General features: G+C 42.6%; 1 protein-coding gene across 1 annotated transcript; it reads right to left on the bottom strand.

The window, feature by feature from the left end:
• Positions 1-3,984: 3,984 nt before the first annotated feature.
• Positions 3,985-12,130, bottom strand: LOC112253307. The gene is made up of 3 exons (XM_024425308.2): positions 11,622-12,130; positions 10,354-11,272; positions 3,985-4,980 (listed from the first exon to the last, which is right to left on the bottom strand). Exons 1-3 carry the CDS (start codon positions 11,628-11,630, stop codon positions 4,124-4,126), a joined length of 1,785 nt encoding a protein of 594 aa, XP_024281076.2. The 5' UTR covers positions 11,631-12,130; the 3' UTR covers positions 3,985-4,123.
• Positions 12,131-17,892: the final 5,762 nt, after the last annotated feature.

Here is a 17,892-nt window from a genome sequence, read left to right as displayed (position 1 = left end):
TTATCTAGAAATAATGGACAACTTGGTACTGCCCGAGTTTTGTTCCAGATAATGTACAGAGCGAAGGCGTTTCTACCACTTATACAGTGACGATTTTAGCATGTAAATTTTGGTGGGGCAAAAAAAGAAAAAAGTGGATTCATGCCAGCAAAGTTACTAAACAATACATTAGTTGCACTATAAGAGTGACAAACTGTGCCCTCAAACTGTTAGGGCCTAAAGCTGTCCTAACAGCAGTCCAAACACCCTACCACTGCTACACCTGGCTATTAGCAGAGCCTTGTCTGGCAGCGAAACAGTTCTTTCAGCCTCATTTATTTACTGCCTTTAAAAAAAAATGGCTGACTTGCTTAAACAAATGTGGTTTCTACTGTCAATTGAGATGTTCAGACTATGGCATATGGGGACGACCAGCGGTTAAGAGGCAACCCGTAATTTCGATTAAGACTCGAGTGGATTTGGGCCGTTCCTGGGCCGTTTCTGTCCCTAAAATGGCAACTTTGATTCAGTTCAGGCTGCCGTATCTGGCCCGAATGACGGGCCTAGTCCGTACCGTCATTCATTTCAGACTGGGGCTGGATCCGGTAGCTGGGCCAGCAGTTTTAGATCTGGCATGCCGGAATCAGTCCAGATGTTTGTGCTACCTGGTTAGGCATAGGCCGACACACTTGTGATTTAAAACAAACCACAACAAACTAATGTAAAGAAGCTCATGAACACTGTGGCTAGGTCATGCTCCCTGGTGAAGTAATTATATTATATATAATTATATCATTTGGGCCAAACATCAATTTCCTTTCGTGCAATCCAGCAAAGTACAATGTGCACTCGCCAACTTTCTTTTCCAATTCACAAGAGGCTGAAACCAGAGATCTGTATATAATGACGAGATGATCACATCTCTGCCCTAACAATGGGAGTCTTTGTCCCAAATGCCAGAAGGCAGGCACCAAGTTTGTCTGTATATTATGCCCATAGAAATGCATTGGGCTTATTCTTGACAGATTTTGGCGAGAGTGCTCCATCTCGCTTCATCTCTTCCCCTCTGCTGAAGCTATATCACCTGAGAAAGTATTTGAGCGAGCGAAAGAACGACCCCTCTATATAGTGGGGCAAAAAAGTATTTAGTCAGCCACCAATTGTGCAAGTTCTCTCACTTAAAAGATGAGAGAGGCCTGTAATTTATCATAGGTACACTGACAGACAAAATGAGAAAAAAAAATCCAGAAAATCACATTGTAGGATTTTTAATGAATTTATTTGCAAATTATGGTGGAAAATAAACTTTTGTTATTGACCAAATACTTATCTCAATACTTTTATATACCCTTTGTTGGCAATGACAGAGGTCAAACGTTTTCTGTAAGTCTTCACAAGGTTTTCACACACTGTTGCTGGTATTTTGGCCCATTCCTCCATGCAGATCTCCTCTAGAGCAGTGATGTTTTGGGGCTGTTCCTGGGCAACACGGACTTTCAACTCCCTCAAGATTTTCTATGGGGTTGAGATCTGGAGACTGGCTAGGCCACTCCAGGACCTTAATGCTTCTTACGAAGCCACTCCTTCGTTGCCCGGGCGGTGTGTTTGGGATCATTGTCATGCTGAAAGACCCAGCCACGTTTCATCTTCAATGCCCTTGTTGATGGAAGGAGGTTTTCACTCAAAATCTCACGATACATGGCCCCATTCATTCTTTCCTTTACACGGATCAGTCGTCCTGGTCCCTTTGCAGAAAAACAGCCCCAAAGCATGATGTTTCCACCCCCATGCTTCACAGTAGGTATGGTGTTCTTTGGATGCAACTCAGCATTCTTTGTCCTCCAAACACAACGAGTTGAGTTTTTACCAAAAGTTATATTTTGGTTTCATCTGACCATATGACATTCTCCCAATCTTCTTCTTCTGGATCATCCAAATGCTCTCTAGCAAACTTAAGACGGGCCTGGACATGTACTGGCTTAAGCAGGGGGACATGTCTGGCACTGCATGATTTGAGTCCTTGGCGGCGTAGTGTGTTACTGATGGTAGGCTTTGTTACTTTGATCCCAGCTCTCTGCAGGTCATTCACTAGGTCCCCCCGTGTGGTTCTGGGATTTTTGCTCACCGTTCTTGTGATCATTTTGACCCCACGGGGTGAGATCTTGCGTAGAGCCCCAGATCGAGGGAGATTATCAGTGTTCTTGTATGTCTTCCATTTCCTAATAATTGCTCCCACAGTTGATTTCTTCAAACCAAGCTGCTTACCTATTGCAGATTCAGTCTTCCCAGCCTGGTGCAGGTCTACAATTTTGTTTCTGGTGTCCTTTGACAGCTCTTTGGTCTTGGCCATAGTGGAGTTTGGAGTGTGACTGTTTGAAGTTGTGGACAGGTGTCTTATATACTGATAAGTTCAAACAGGTGCCATTAATACAGGTAACGAGTAGAGGACAGAGGAGCCTCTTAAAGAAGAAGTTACAGGTCTGTGAGAGACAGAAATCTTGCTTGTTTGTAGGTGACCAAATACTTATTTTCCACCATAATTTGCAAATAAATTCATTAAAAATCCTACAATGTGATTTTCTGGATTTTTTTTTTTCTCTAATTTTGTCTGACATAGTTGAAGTGTACCTATGATGATAAATTACAGGCCTCTCTCATCTTTTTAAGTGGGAGAACTTGCACAATTGGTGGCTGACTAAATACTTTTTTGCCCCACTGTATGTAGCCCATGTAACTGATACTGTCTCGCCAGAAATAGTATGCCATACTCTTTTGGTCCAGACAGAATCAGATACATGGTCTACACATACTGAGACAGAGGGACACTGTTTTGCTCGCTCGGATGCTTTAGCTGAGATTGATGGGTCTTTCTGTCGGTGCGTGTCTCGGTCAAATAAATGATCAATATTTGATTTGGTCGGGCAAGGAGGTACGCAGGCCCTGCTTCAGATATATAGTACTAGACCTATACACACGGAGGATAGATTTCACAGGGACTTGGTTGAGTGAACAATTACAAGACAACAAAAAAATCAGCTTCCCAGAGTGGTTTCCACAATTTCATATTCAGAAATCCTTGTCTGATATCTGTATTTTTAGTAATAAGAAAGGAACTCCGTGTAGGAATAGATTAACCTGAGGCTTCTTTAATTTACAATCAGTCTTTTCTCCCGAGTGGATCTAAGGCACTGCATCTCATTGCTAGAGGCATCACTACAGACACCCTGGTTTGAATTCAGGCTGTATCACAACCAGCGTTGATTGGGAGTCCCATAGGGCGGAGCCCAATTGGTCCAGATTTGGCCAGTGTAGGCCGTCATTGTAAATAAGAATTTGTTCTTAACCGTCTTGCATAGTTAAATAAAGGTTACATTTTTTAAGTCAAATAGTAATGTTATTCCTTTCCATATCCTGTTTCTCTCTCTCGTTGACCCAACTAGTATGCAATCAACGTTTTGATTTAGGATAAAAAGGTTTCCCTTATCCAACGTTTGAATTACAGTTCACAATGTTTCTCACAAAACATTTTCAAATTGCCATTCTTAAAGCATTTTACAATGTTGTACAAGGTTGTGGTATCGCACTAGATTGTATATGCTCCTGTCCTGAAAGTCATACAGTAAATAATAAATCAGTTTAATTTAATGTGTATGTTCAGCACTAAAGAGTCAAGACTAAAGTCTACTGCAATCTAGCCTAATAAAAAGCATTAGCTGGTAGTAGTGTAGCATTGCGTGGGTGATCTTCGGGACAAGTAAGAGTTGTGATTGTAAGCATAGAGTTGTGTTCTATTGAATTCTGTGATTGAGGTCCTCTCTCGCTCCTCATTTCTGTAACTCTCATGCAGGCTACATTTGGTAATTTAGGGAACAGTATTTATGACACGAGTTAACTGAATGAAGGTTATTTGCATTATGAGAGTGGCTGGAGACTGGTGTAACTTAGAAATATGAGGAATCATTGTCATGAATATAAGATTTTTTTTGTAATACCATTTATGAGTATTTCAACCATAACATAGCATTCAACATTCAATGGTATAATTAAACACACATCATGCTAGGATATCACACTTTGAATGTATGTATGCACATACAGTATACATTTAAAATACAATCAATGTTCTTCTATTAGTACCTGCTGACTAATATGCGGCTGCTGCCCTCCCATTACGAACGGAGAGTATATGGTGGCTCAGAGACTTAATCATCTTTTCCAGGCGAGGTTTGGGCATGGCATGGCGGCTGAACCAGTAATTATCCCAGGGCCTATACTGGCTCAGTGGGCAACAGTACATTGCATCAGAGGCGATCAGGTGGCTTCCAACACGCTTGGATACATAAAGCTTGTAGTCCCACAGGGGGCAGCGTTCTGGGTCGTCGGCCAGGCCATGCATCCGTACGGGGCTCTGTTCTGGGAAATTAGTATTGTTCCACTCCAGGTATTCCAGTTTTTCCCCGTCGCCCGTCCCTGGGTGGGTCTCCGTGGCCGTGTGGAAGTCGGAGACTCGCCCGGGCCAGACTCCCTGGAGGTGGAACTTCCCAAAGGCCTTGAGGTTGTTGAGCAGGACCAGGTTGAGCAGCCCATCCGGTGTGGCCCTTGACAGGACCCCTGCCTGCCTCAGTGCAGCCTCCTCTTCTCTCCTCAAGCTCTGGATCACCAGGATATCTCTGTCCCACTCTCTCTGCTTCAAGTGCTGGCAGCAGCTATCCAGTTCCCTAATGGTGTTTGTGAACTCTGCTGACTTCCGGATACTGAAGCTGCAGCCCTGGTTCTGCAGATCACGGTCCAGCATACGGGCGTATGTCGTAAGAGTGCTGCTGCTCAGGGCCTGCAGGCGGGACTCCTCCCACACATACTGGAAGAAGGCGACCAATAACCTGTCCAGCTCGGCGATAGGCAGGCTGCCTGGACAGCGGGCCCCCGAATGGTTTTGAGAGTTTAGCCACATGACAAAGGTCATGAGATTGCCCAGGCTGGCCTCTGCTCTCTTTGGCCCCCCTGGAAGATAGAAAAATAACAGTCACACTATTAACCTTGCCCCAGACACCATTTACATTACAGTAATTTAAATGTGAGTAACTACAATGTAAACAATAATACTATTACCATCGATAATGGCGCCGAAGGATATGGCCGCCGTTTTACGATCCCGCAACCAATTGTGCTATTGTGTATATTTTTTTTGCATTATTTGTAACTTGTTTTGTACATAATGTTTCTGCCGCTGTGTCTTATGACCGAAAAGAGCTTCTTGATATCAGGGCAGCGATTACTCCCCCCGTGCTGGAGGAATTCTTCAACGAGTCAGACGGGAAGGATTTACTCCAGACACCCGACAAGGCCCTCATCCCTGTCCATCCCTGCAGGAGGAAAAGACGGAGGTATCATGGACGACAGTCCGGGTGCATTTTAAGAATACGGCGCAGAGAGGGTAATCTACCTTTACCATCGGTCCTATTAGCTAACTTACAATTAATCGATAATAAAATAGACAAACTACGAGCACGTATATACTACCAACGGAACATTAAAAAATGTAATATCTTATGTTTCACCGAGTCGTGGCTGAATGATGACAACATACAGCTGGTGGGTTTTAAGCTTTTTCGGCAGGATAGAACAGCGGCCTGCATATTTGTTAACAACTGGTGCACGAAATCTAAGGAACGCTCTAGGTTTTACTCACCTGAGGTAGAGTATCCCATGATAAGCTGTAGACCACACTTTTTACCAAGAGAGTTTACATCTATATTTTTCATAGCTGTCTATATAGAGTTGAAGTCGGAAGTTTACATGCACTTAGGTTGGCGTCATTAAAACTCGTTCTTGTTAACAAACTATAGTTTTGGCAAGTCGGTTAGGACATCTACTTTGTGCATGACAAGTACTTTTTCCAACAATTGTTTAGAGAGATTATTTCACTATCACAATTTCAGTGGGTCAGATGTTTACATACACTAAGTTGACTGTGCCTTTAAACAGCTTGGAACATTCCATAAAATGATGTCATGACTTTAGAAGCTTCTGATAGGCTAATTGACATAATTTGAGCCAATTGGAGGTGTACCTGTGGATGTATTTCAAGGCCTACCTTCAAAATCAGTGCCTCTTTGCTTGACATCATGGGAAAATCAAAGGAAATCAGCCAAGACCTCAGAAAAAAAATTGTAGCCCTCCACAAGTCTGGTTCATCCTTGGGAGCAATTTACAAATGCTTGAAGGTACTACGATCATCTGTACAAACAATAGTATGCAAGTATAAACACCATGGGACCACGCAGCCGTCATACCGCTAAGGAAGGAGACACGTTCTATGCAAATCAATCCCAGAACAACAGCAAAGGACCTTGTGAAGATGCTGGAGGAAACAGGTACAAAAGTATCTATATCCACAGTAAAACGAGTCCTATATCGTCATAACCTTAAAGGCCGCTCAGCAAGGAAGAAACCACAGCTCCAAAACCGCCATAAAAAAATCCAGACTTTATTATTATTTAACTAGGCAAGTCAGTTAAGAACAAATTCTTATTTTCAATGACTGCCTAGGAACAGTGGGTTAACTGCCTGTTCAGGGGCAGAATGACAGATTTGTACCTTGTCAGCTCAGGGGTTGCACCCTTCTGGTTACTAGTCCAACACTCCAACACTCTAACCACTATGCCGCCCCAGACTAAGGTTTGCAACTGCACATGGGGACAAAGATCATACTTTTTGGGGAAATGTCCTCTGGTCTGATGAAACAAAAATAGAACTGTTTGGCCATAATTACCATATGTTTGGAGGAAAAGGGGGGAGTCTTGCAAGCCGAACAACACCATCCCAACCGTAAAGCACGGGGGTGGCAGCATCATGTTGTGGGGGTGCTTTGCTGCAGGAGGGACTGGTGCACTTCAGAAAATAGATGGCATCACGAGGCAGGGAAATGATGTGGCTATATTAAAGCAACATCTCAAGACATCAGTCAGGAAGTTAAAGCTTGGTCGCAAATGGGTCTTCCAAATGGACAATGGCCACTAGCATACTTCCAAAGTTGTGGCAAAATGGCTTAAGGACACAAAGCCCTGGCCTCAATCCTATAGAAAATGTGTGGGCAGAACTGAAAAAGTATGTGCGAGCAAGGAGGCCTACAAACCTGACTCAGTTACACCAGCTCTGTCAGAAGAAATGGGCCAAAATTCACCCAACGTATTGTGGGAAGCTACGTTTGACCCAAGTTAAACAATTTAAAGGCAATGCTACCAAATATTAATTGAGTGTATGTAAACTTCTGACCCACTGGGAATGTTATGAAAGAAATAAAAGCTAAAATAAATCACTTCTATTATTCTGACATTTCACATTCTTAAAATAAAGTGGTGATCCTAACTGACCTAAGACAGGGAATTTTTACTCTGATTAAATATCAGGAATTGTGAAAAACTGAGTTGAAATGTATTTGGCTAAGGTGTATGCAAACTTCCGACTTCAACTGTACCACCGCGGACCAATGCTGGCACTAAGGCCGCACTGTATACGGCCATAAGCAAACAGGAAAACGCTCATCCAGAGGCGGTGCTCCTAGTGGCCAGGGACTTTAATGCAGGGAAACCTAAATCCGTTTTACCTCATTTCTATCAGCATGTTAAATGTGCAACCAGAGGGGGAAAAAAACCTCTAGACCACCTTTACTCCATACACAGATGCGTACAAAGCTCTCCCTCGCCCTCCATTTGGCAAATCTGACCATAATTCTATCCTCCCGATTCCTGCTTACAAGCAAAAACTAAAGCAGGATGCACCAGTGACTCTGTCAATAAGAAAGTGGACAGATGAAACAGATGCTAAGCTACAGGACTGTTTTGCTAGCACAGACTGAAATATCATCCGGAATTTTTCCGATGGCATTGAGGAGTGAGGAGTACACCACATCAGTCACTGGCTTCATCAATAAGCGCATCGATGACGTCGTCTCCATAGTGACTGTGGGTACATACCCCAACCAGAAGTCATGGATTACAGGCAACATCCTCACTGAGCTAAAGGGTAGAACTGCCGCTTTCAAGGAGTGGGACTCTAACCCGGAAGCCTACAAGAAATCCTGCTATGCCCTGACAAACCATCAAGCAGGCAAAGTGTCATTACAGGACTAAGATGAAATCATACTACACTGGCTCCAACACTCGTCGGATGTGGCAGGGCTTGCAAACTATTACAGACTACAAAGGGAAGTACAGCCATGAGCTGCCCAGTGACACGAACCTACCAGACGAGCTAAATTACTTCTATGCTCGCTTCGAGGCAAATAACACTGAAACATGCAAGAGAGCACCAGTTGTTCCGGACGACTGTGTGATCACGCTCTCCGTAGCCGATGTGATTGAGACATTTATGAGACAATGAGACATTTAAACAGGTCAATATTCACAAGGCCGCATGGCTAGACGGATTACCAGGACGTGTACTCCGAGCATGTGCTGACCAACGGGCAAGTATCTTCACTGACATTTTCAACTTGTCCCTGTCTGAGTCTATAATACCAACATGTTTCAAGCAGACCACCATAGTCCCTGTGCCCAAGAACACTAAGGTAACCTGCCTAAATGACAACCGACCCGTAGCACTCAAGTCTGTAGCCATGAAATGGTCATGGCTCACATCAACACCATTATCCCAGAAACCCTAGACCCACTCCAATTTGCATACTGCCCCAACAGATCCACAGATGATGCAATCAACACTGCCCTTTCCCACCTAGACAAAAGGAACACCTATGTGAGAATGCTATTCACTGACTACAGCTCAGCATTCAACACCATATTGGCCTCAAAGCTCATCACTATGCTAAGGACCCTGGGACTAAACACCTTCCTTTGCAACTGGATCCTGTACTTCGTGACGGGCTGCCCCCAGGTGGTAAGGGTCGGGAACAACATCCGCCACGCTGATGCTCAACATGGGGGCCCCTCTGGGGTGCGTGCTCAGTCCCCTCCTGTACTACCTGTTCACTCATGACTGCATGGCAAGGTACGTATCCAACACCATCATCAAGTTTGCCGATGACACAACGGTGGTAGGCCTGATCACCGACAACAATGAGACAGCCTATAGGGAGGAGGTCAGAGACCTGGCCGTGTGGTGCCAGGACAACAACCTCTCCCTCAACGTGATCAAGACAAAGGAGATGGTTGTGGACTACAGGAAAAGGAGGACCGAGCATGCCCCCATTCTCATCGACGGGGCTGTAGTGGAGCAGGTTGAGAGCTTCAAGTTCTTTGGTGAACACATCACCAACAATCTACAATGGCCCAAACACACTAAGACAGTCATGAAGAGGGCACGACAAAACCTATTCCTCCTCAGGAGACTGAAAAGATTTGGCATGGGTCCTCAGATCCTCAAAAGGTTCTACAGCTGCACCATCGAGAGCATCCTGACTGGTTGCATCACTGCCTGGTATGGCAACTGCTCGGCCTCTGACCGCAAGGCACTACAGAGGGTAGTGTGTACGGCCCAGTACATCACTGGGGCCAAGCCTCCTCCCATCCAGGACCTCTTTGCCAGGCGGTGTCAGAGGAAAGCCCTAAAAATTGTCAAAGACTCCAGCCACCCTAGTCATAGACTGTTCTCTCTGCTACCACACGGCAAGTGGTACCGGAGCGCCAAGTCGAGGTCCAAAAGGCTTCATAACAGCTTCTACCCCCCCCAAGCCATAAGACTCCTGAACAGCTAATCAAAGGGCTACCCAGACCCCTCTTTTACGCTGCTGCTCCTCTTTGTTTATAATCTATGCATAGTCACGTACATATTACCTCAACTAACTGGTGCCCCCGCCCATTGACTCTGTACCGATACCCCTTGTATATAGCCTCGCTTGTTATTTTACTGCTACTGTTAATTTGTTACTTTTTTTCTCAATGTTTTTACTCATGTTTTTCCACTTAACACTTTTTGATTAACTTCTTAAAGCAGGGGTGGGCAATTCCAGTCCTCGAGGGCCTGATTGGTGTTACAGTTTTGCCCCAGCTAACACACCTGAATCCAATAATCCCCTAATCATGATCTTCAGTTTAGAATGCACTTTGGTTAATCAGCTGTGTTTGCTAGGATGGAGTAAAAGTGTGACACAAATCAGGCCCTTGAGGACTGGATTTAAGCATTATTGGTCAAGTGCTTGTAAGTAAGAATTTCACTGTCTGGTCTACCTACACGTGTTGTATTTGGCACATGTGACATAAAATTTGATTTGGTGTTATAACCACTATATTCTGTGCTGTAATGTAAAGTCCTACCCACATGAAAATATATTTACCATAACCTCTGTACAAAGCAGGTGCTATTAGTAAATCTGTCCAATAATAATGTACTAATCATTACCACAGCAGATGTACTCACTTTTCTCTGCTGGTTTCTTGGGTGCTGCCTTAACCTTGCCTTTATTAAAGGGACAGTGCCCTGAGGCCGCACCTGATCTCTCAGGTGTAGGTGGGAAGACGGCAGCACTACAGGAGCCCTGCCTGTGGGTTTCACCCTGGCCCTGGAATAGGGGCTTAGGTTTAGGAGGGGAGAGGGAACACTGTCCACCCTTAGGAGTCGCCCACTCCTCATCTTCTGGGGCACGCTCAATGTCTGAAAGGCAGCTTCGGAGAGGGGTGATGTCAAGAGCTGTAATGAGGTTTTCATTTGGGCCTGGGCTTTCCTCCTTTAGAACTGTCCTCTTCTCAATGCCCCTTCCCTCTTGGTTTGTCTCCTTGTTCTTTTGCTCTAGCTCCACCCTAACTTCCATGTTGATATTGCCTTTGGGTTGCTCCTTAACAATCATCCTAGGAAAGAATGGTTGTTTCACAGTTCTTTGCTGCTTGGACTTTAAAGTCAAGGCCTCTTCCAGCATTCTCACTGGGGCATCTCCTCCCTCTCTTGACACATGGGTCACAAGGCTACAGAGGCTCACATCAGATTCAACCCCATTTTCATCAGTAATATTCCCAATGAATGGGGTATATACCATCTCCCCTTCCTGTTCCTCATCTGAGGACAGGCATTGTATTCTCCTCCTCTTGCTCCTATGTCCTACATCCACCTCCTCCTCTGTCTTTTCCTCCTCAACTTTCACCTCTGTGGCAAGTGTCAAGGCCCAGTCGAAGGCATGTCCAACCTCACATCTCCAATTAACTTTGCACTGATGCCCAACCCCTGGGTTAAGTTTTCCCTTGTGCCAAAGCTTGTGGGGACAGTGGGAGCCATGAGAGTGAGCCCAAGTGACTAATTTCCTAAGATCCTCCAGCATAACACCTGCTTGGACATGGCAGGTGGGCTTTCAAAGTAACAAAAAATAAAAATGTAAGCTTTGAGTGTCTAGCAACCAGTGACAGTTAAATCAACTATTTGCATTAACCAGTGCTTGACTTGGGCAGGAGCTCATCAGAGCAGAGTACCTGCACCTCAAATGTTACATTAAATAATCCTCCCAGGAAGTATTGTTTATTAGATCAATGGGGGGGAAATATACATTTTAGCCTACTAAAATGAGGCTATCAAATCTGAAAACACAGACACAATATGTATGTTATAAACTACTCATCCGAGGACAGTTTAGCGTAGATATTAGAAAAGAAATGTCGCCTATTTGCAAAACGAAATCAGTGTAAAGCAAAATTCCTTACCTCTTCCATTGCTCCTATGCCTTTGCTGTAGAGTGCAAAATCAATAACGTCGATTATTGTCAAATATCTTATTACCTAATTTTTAAATGCTCTGCGACACTAAGTTTGTGCATTTGCTTTGAAACATCAACAAGCAATCATCTAATGTTGTGACAACAGTATTTTGAATGTCATTGGAATTTTAGAACGTTCAAATACACCGCGAAAAGTATGGCATGTTTTCAAAGCGTGTGAAACGTCTCAACCAGCAGAGGTGGCTCCGCTCGACAACGCTTCGCTACAAAAGATTGACAGCTTCGTTGGCATGAACCTATTCAAGTAAGTAAGTCAGTACATTTTTGAAAATGTTAAAAAACGATGTATTATTAGCCAGCTAGCTATGTAGACTAATTAGTGTGTAGGCTAATGAGCTGCTAGCTAAATACTTGGCTTTGTGAAATATCATCAGTTAGCTTTCTTCATATTAGCATGGTATCTTGATTTAGGCATATTTATAATTTTCAATTAAAAACTCAGGCACTAAATACATTTGTAGATATCAGCAATGGAAGAGGGTGAAATAATTTTCTGCTCCAGCTGTCATAAAAAAAAAGAGTACGTTTACTAGTTAAATAGGGCGGTTTGTAGGATGACATCATGAAAAGAGTATCCAGTTCTAGTCCTTAGAGATGAGAACTATGAAGACAGGCAGATAATAATCAGGGCTGTGTAATTTAAATAAAATTAAACATGTTGCTTTGTGATGTCTTTCCTGAGACACGGAGAGCTGCGAAAGCCTGTCTGCAGATGAAGAGGTCCCAGTGAAGGTCCCAAGAGACTGCTGGCACGTCCTTGTATGCCTTAGGTTGTATGTGTACTTATGTTATCACATGTTGTACACAACAATACAGTTAAAAGTCACACACAATGTAGGCTACAAACTTATTACAACTGTAGCAGGCCAATCCTTCTCCCGGAGGTATGCTGGGTGTGCAGGCTTCTGTTCCAGCCCAGCACTAACACACTTGATTCAATGTATCAAACCTAATGAGTTGATAATAACATGTATTATTGCTGGGCTGGAATAGAAGTCTGCTCACCCTTTAGATCAGGGAGTGGAGCAAGGTTAGCCACCTTTGGTATGATCTTTTTTGTCCAAAATGATGTTTTAGTAACAATAGCCTACATACTAAGATGTCTAACATTTACAAACAAGTTAGATTATTTGTACATTTTGAAATGATATGTTGATTCATTCAATGTTGATTAATTGAAGTGTTTAAACTTGTTTTAATTGTCCATTTAAAAACATTATTCAAGATGAACTAGTGTCAATATTCATTAATCACACATCACAATTCTGCAATAAAATTGTATGAAGAGGATCTGTCTCTAATTTGTCTGTGTTTCCTGTGTTGCTTTCTCAAATGAACATGACCTTTTTGTCCAGTTGTGAGCTTTCCAATCTGTTTTATTTGATTCACTCTGTCTCAAGATATCAGCTGAGGTGAACCCATTTAGCAGTTTATCATAATGGAATGCATCACCAATGCAGACAGGCCCAGAATATGATGACATTACTAGCCTAATGGGCATATACAATCCATGTGCCCATTGTCATTGTACATCTGAAGCAGAGAATAGCTAAACTCACACATAATTTGCACATTGTTGAGCTAGCTATATGTTCTCAATTTAAAATGATACCTGTAGATACTGTATATGAGGCTAACCATAAACCAGATTTTGTACATTATTTTTCTGACATTAAATTGTTTAAATCCAACCCTTGCATGCTATATACATTACTGTACATTAAAATATGTCACTGACAAGTTGTAAGCTAATTAAAAATGTCTAAAAGGAAAATAATGGGGCATGGGGAGTGTTGTAATTCTGCCTCGTTTATTTGCTGAGAAATGTTTTAGAATACAGAGACAAAATCAGAAGTTCAGTGGCATGGAGGAGGATTGCAGACATGTTGATGGTGGGTGAAGATAGATTTGCACAACAATGTTTTTGTTTTACAAGTAGGCCTATGTATTTTACAGAAAGTGAGCTATAATCGTCAATCTCGTGATACAGGTAAAATGAAAGCGCCATAAACTGAGAATCACAATGTTAAAATACCATAATCCAATTGGTAGCATACTACAGGATAAATGCATGCTTAGTGTACCATTTACAATGGTATTGCGTGTTACTGGTGATTCCTAACCTTTAGTGTGCAAATGTCACAATTTAATTTCGTCAACACATAAACAAATTGTGGCTTTGGTCCGTTTTTAGGTTTAGGTTGATTTATGTTCCTAGCTAGTTAGCAGCACAAGCAAACGTATAATCTCTCTTCACCCACCATCAACACCAACAATCTCTGCAATCCTCCTCCATGCCATTGACTGTATGATTGTGTCTCTGTATTTTTACAAAGCCACATCATATAATAATACCAGTCACATCGATGACTGGCTTTCCTAGATTTTTTTGTTGTTGTGCTTGCCCGGAACTAATCACAGGTAGAACTATGTTTCATGTACGGAATATTTTCAAGCAAACATCTGCTTCTCACCTGATTGGTTAACGGAAGCGGTGGCCGCGTGTTATTTGCATAAAGTAGAGCAGAGATTTTTCAACCTCACAATCGCCTGCGTATTGCTCCGCGTGCCCCTTTTGAGAATGAATGGGGCGGGGCTTCGTCTGACAAATTTGGAAGTGGTGGAAACCCTACGTCAGTTAACCACACGGTGGCGCTCAGGCGCAGATTTAACAGCACACGGCAGCACATGAAACAGCGAACCCGTTTCCAAGTCAATCGAACGCACTTGACCATCATAATCGTGTGTGACACTGCCGATAATAACCAGCACACTATTAGGATTGTCCTAAAAATTTGAATGGAATATTGGCCATGATTTGGATGGAGTGTAGGCTCCCGCGTGTTGCAACAGTCTAAGGCACTGCATCTCAGTGCTAGAGGTGTCACGACAGACCATGGTTCGATCCCGGGCTGTATCACAACTGGCTGTGATTGGGAGTCCCATAGGGTGGCGCACAATGGGCACAGCCACTGGGGAGCCAGGCCCAGCCAATTGGAATTATTTTTTTTCCCCACGTAAGGGCTTTATTACAGACAGAAATACTCCTCAGTCTCATCAGCTGTCCGGGTGGCTGGTGTCAGGCGATCCCGCAGGTGACTAAGCCGGATGCGGAGGTCCTGGGCTGGCATGGTTACACGCTGTCTGCGGTTGGACGTACTGCCAAATTCTCTAAAACAATGTTTGAGGCGGTTATGGTAGAGAAATTAACATTAAATGATCTGCACACAGCTCTGGTGGATATTCCTTCAGTCAGCATGCTAATTGCATGCTCCCTCAACTTGAGACATCTGTGGCATTGTGTTGTGTAACAAAGCTGCACATTTTAGAGTGGCCTTTTATTGTCCCCAGCACAAGTTACACATGTGTAATGATCATGCTGTTTAAGCAGCTTCTCGATATGCCACACTTAATCAGGTGGATTATCTTGGCAAAGGAGAAGTGTTGACTAACTGGGATGTAAACAAATTTGTGCACAACATTTTTGAGAAATAAGCTTTTTGTGTATATGGAAAATGTCTGGAATCGTTTATTTCAGCTCATGAAATATGGAACCAACACTTTACATGTTGCGTTTATATTTTTGTTCCGTATACATTTAGCGGAATTTTATGAAGGGAAAGATTTGTTTGAGAAGTTTTCAAAATACTTTCAATATTATTCATTTCCATGTCGGCTCTATTGCCGCGTTTACGTGCTAGTTGGAAGTAGGAAACTTGGACATTTCCAATTTGCTAACTCGGAGAAAGATGATCCCGGCTTTTCCACTCGGGAAGTATGAAATACGTCTGATGGCGTCTGACAGAGTTAGCACATCCAGTTAGTTGCATTTAATAAAACAGGTTGTTTCTTTACATGGTGGGACAGCTGATACTTATATCAAAATATATAGGCTATTTTAAATGTTGTTAATATTAAGAAAAATATTTGTGAATTTTTTTTTCTGATTGTCCAGTCTTTCAAGAATCCCTGAGGTATATCTATGGCTCTGATAGCTGAACCATATGTTTGGATTTGTATAAATAAGAAGCAACTTTATATTAGTATGTCTTGCATTATTACTCATGTATTTATTTCACACTGTTAGGTAGGGGTACATCTTTGGAACTATCAGAATAAAATTGTTCACATATTCCCTTTCAGAGCATGCAGCCCTAGACAGACCTGTACTGTAGCTCAATGTATTTTGGCTGTGTGATGATGAATGGTGTAGGCTATGAGCCTAGAGAAACAATGGGCTTCAGTCTGGTCTGGTCTATGGTGGACACATCAATTATTCATCAATGGGCAGGTGTATCACCTGCACCCAAACAGAAAGGTAATTTTCTGAAAGGGAGCATGTGAGGTAATTATTTATGGTGTGTTACCTGATATACAGAGATGCTTGTGAGATACTGTTGGCAGGTGAGTTGAGGAGCTTCCACTGCAATTGGCACACATGAAGTTTATTTCCTTCCAGTATTTATTCAGTGTATGTACAGTATGTACACTGAACAAAAATATAAACACAACATGTAAAGTTTTGATCCCATGTTTCATGAGCTGAAATAAACACTGCCAGAAATGTTCTATACACACAAAAAGCTTATTTCTTTCAAATGTTGTGCACTAATTTTTTTACATCCCTGTTAGTGAGCATGTATCTTTTGCCAAGATAATCCATTCACCTGAGAGGAGTGGCATGTCAAGAAGCTGATTAAACAGCATGATCTTTACACAGGTGCACCTTGTGCTGGGGACAATAAAAGGCCACAGTAAAATGTGCAGTTTTGTCACTCAACACAATGCCACAGATGTATCAAGTTGAGGGAGAGTGCAATTGGAATGCTGATTGTAGGAACGTCCACCAGAGCTGTTGTTATTGTTACTTACTGTATTTTATTGTGTTACTTTTAATTATTTTTTACTTTAGTTTATTTGGTAAATATTTTCTTAACTCTTAAACTGCACTGTTGGTTAAGGGCTTGTAAGTAAGCATTTCACTGTAAGTTCTACCTACACTTCTTGTATTCGGCGCATGTGATAAATAAAGATTGATTTGAGTTGTTTCCAGACAATTGAATGTTTTGTTTCTCTACCACAAGCCGCCTCCAATGTCGTTTTTGAGAATTTATCCAACCGGCTTCACAACCGCAGACCACGTGTATGGCCACTGGATGTCAACGTTGTGAACCGAGTGCCCCATGGTGGCGGGGGGATTATGGTATGGGCAGGCATAACCTTGATAAGGAACACAATTGGCATTTTTTCGATGGCAATTTGAATGCACAGAGATACCATGACGAGATCCTGAGGGCCATTGTCGTCCCATTCATCCGCCACCATCCCCTCATGTTTCAGCATGATAATGCACGGCCCCATGTTGCGAGGCTCTGTGCACAATTCCTGGAAACTGAAAATGTCCCAGTTTTTCTAGGGCCTGCATACTCACCAGACATGTCACACATTGTGCATGTTTGGGATGCTCTGGATCAACGTATACGACAGCATGTTCCAGTTCCTGCCAATATCCAGAAACTTCACACAGCCATTGAAGAGGAATGGGACAACATTCCACAGGTCAAAATCAACAGCCTGATCAACTCTATGTGAAGGAAATGTGTCATGCCGCATGAGGCAAATGTTGGTCACACCAGATACTGATTGGTTTTCTGACCCATGACCCCACTTTTTTTTAAAGGTATCTGTGACTAACAGATGTACATCTGTATTCCCAGTCATGTGAAATCCATAGATTATGGCCAAATTTCTTTATTTCAATTGACAGATTTTTACATGATCTTTAAAATTGTTCCATGATGCGTCTATATTTTTGTTCAGTATATGTTGACATGATGCAAATCTTCTGTACATGTTAATAAAAAAACGTACATTGTATTTTAATAGATTATTATCTTTCATCTGCACAGTTGTCGTTGTCAGTGTAGCCTAGTTATGCCATTTTACATAAATTGCATTCAACCCATCTCTCCTTATGTTGTCTTATTGTTACATTTTAAATGAAGGGTAGAGGAATTTAGATTTTTTTTTGTATAGGATGTTGCCATTGCAGTGAGGCATCTTAGGTCCAGGTGGTATGGGGGCTCGGTCTCCCTGTCCACTACAGAGGTTTTACCACATCAAAGAGTCCCATAGCCTTTGATGCCAAACAAGGTTGAAATCCAATCCGCCTAGATAAATGTCCGATCAGGCAGCTG

This window comes from Oncorhynchus tshawytscha, linkage group LG06, assembly GCF_018296145.1.
Source record: "Oncorhynchus tshawytscha isolate Ot180627B linkage group LG06, Otsh_v2.0, whole genome shotgun sequence".
Lineage (NCBI taxonomy): Eukaryota > Metazoa > Chordata > Actinopteri > Salmoniformes > Salmonidae > Oncorhynchus > Oncorhynchus tshawytscha.
The sequence above is the reverse complement of the archived record's forward strand: the minus strand, read 5'-3'. Positions and strand labels throughout refer to the sequence as shown.

What these genes read in the sequence shown, in the direction of transcription:
- LOC112253307 (XM_024425308.2), bottom strand. An exon ending in CAAGAAACCAGCAGAGAAAA is followed by an intron (nt 4,981 to 10,353) that starts GTGAGTACATCT and finishes TCTATCTTCCAG; the next exon opens with GGGGGCCAAAGAGAGCAGAG.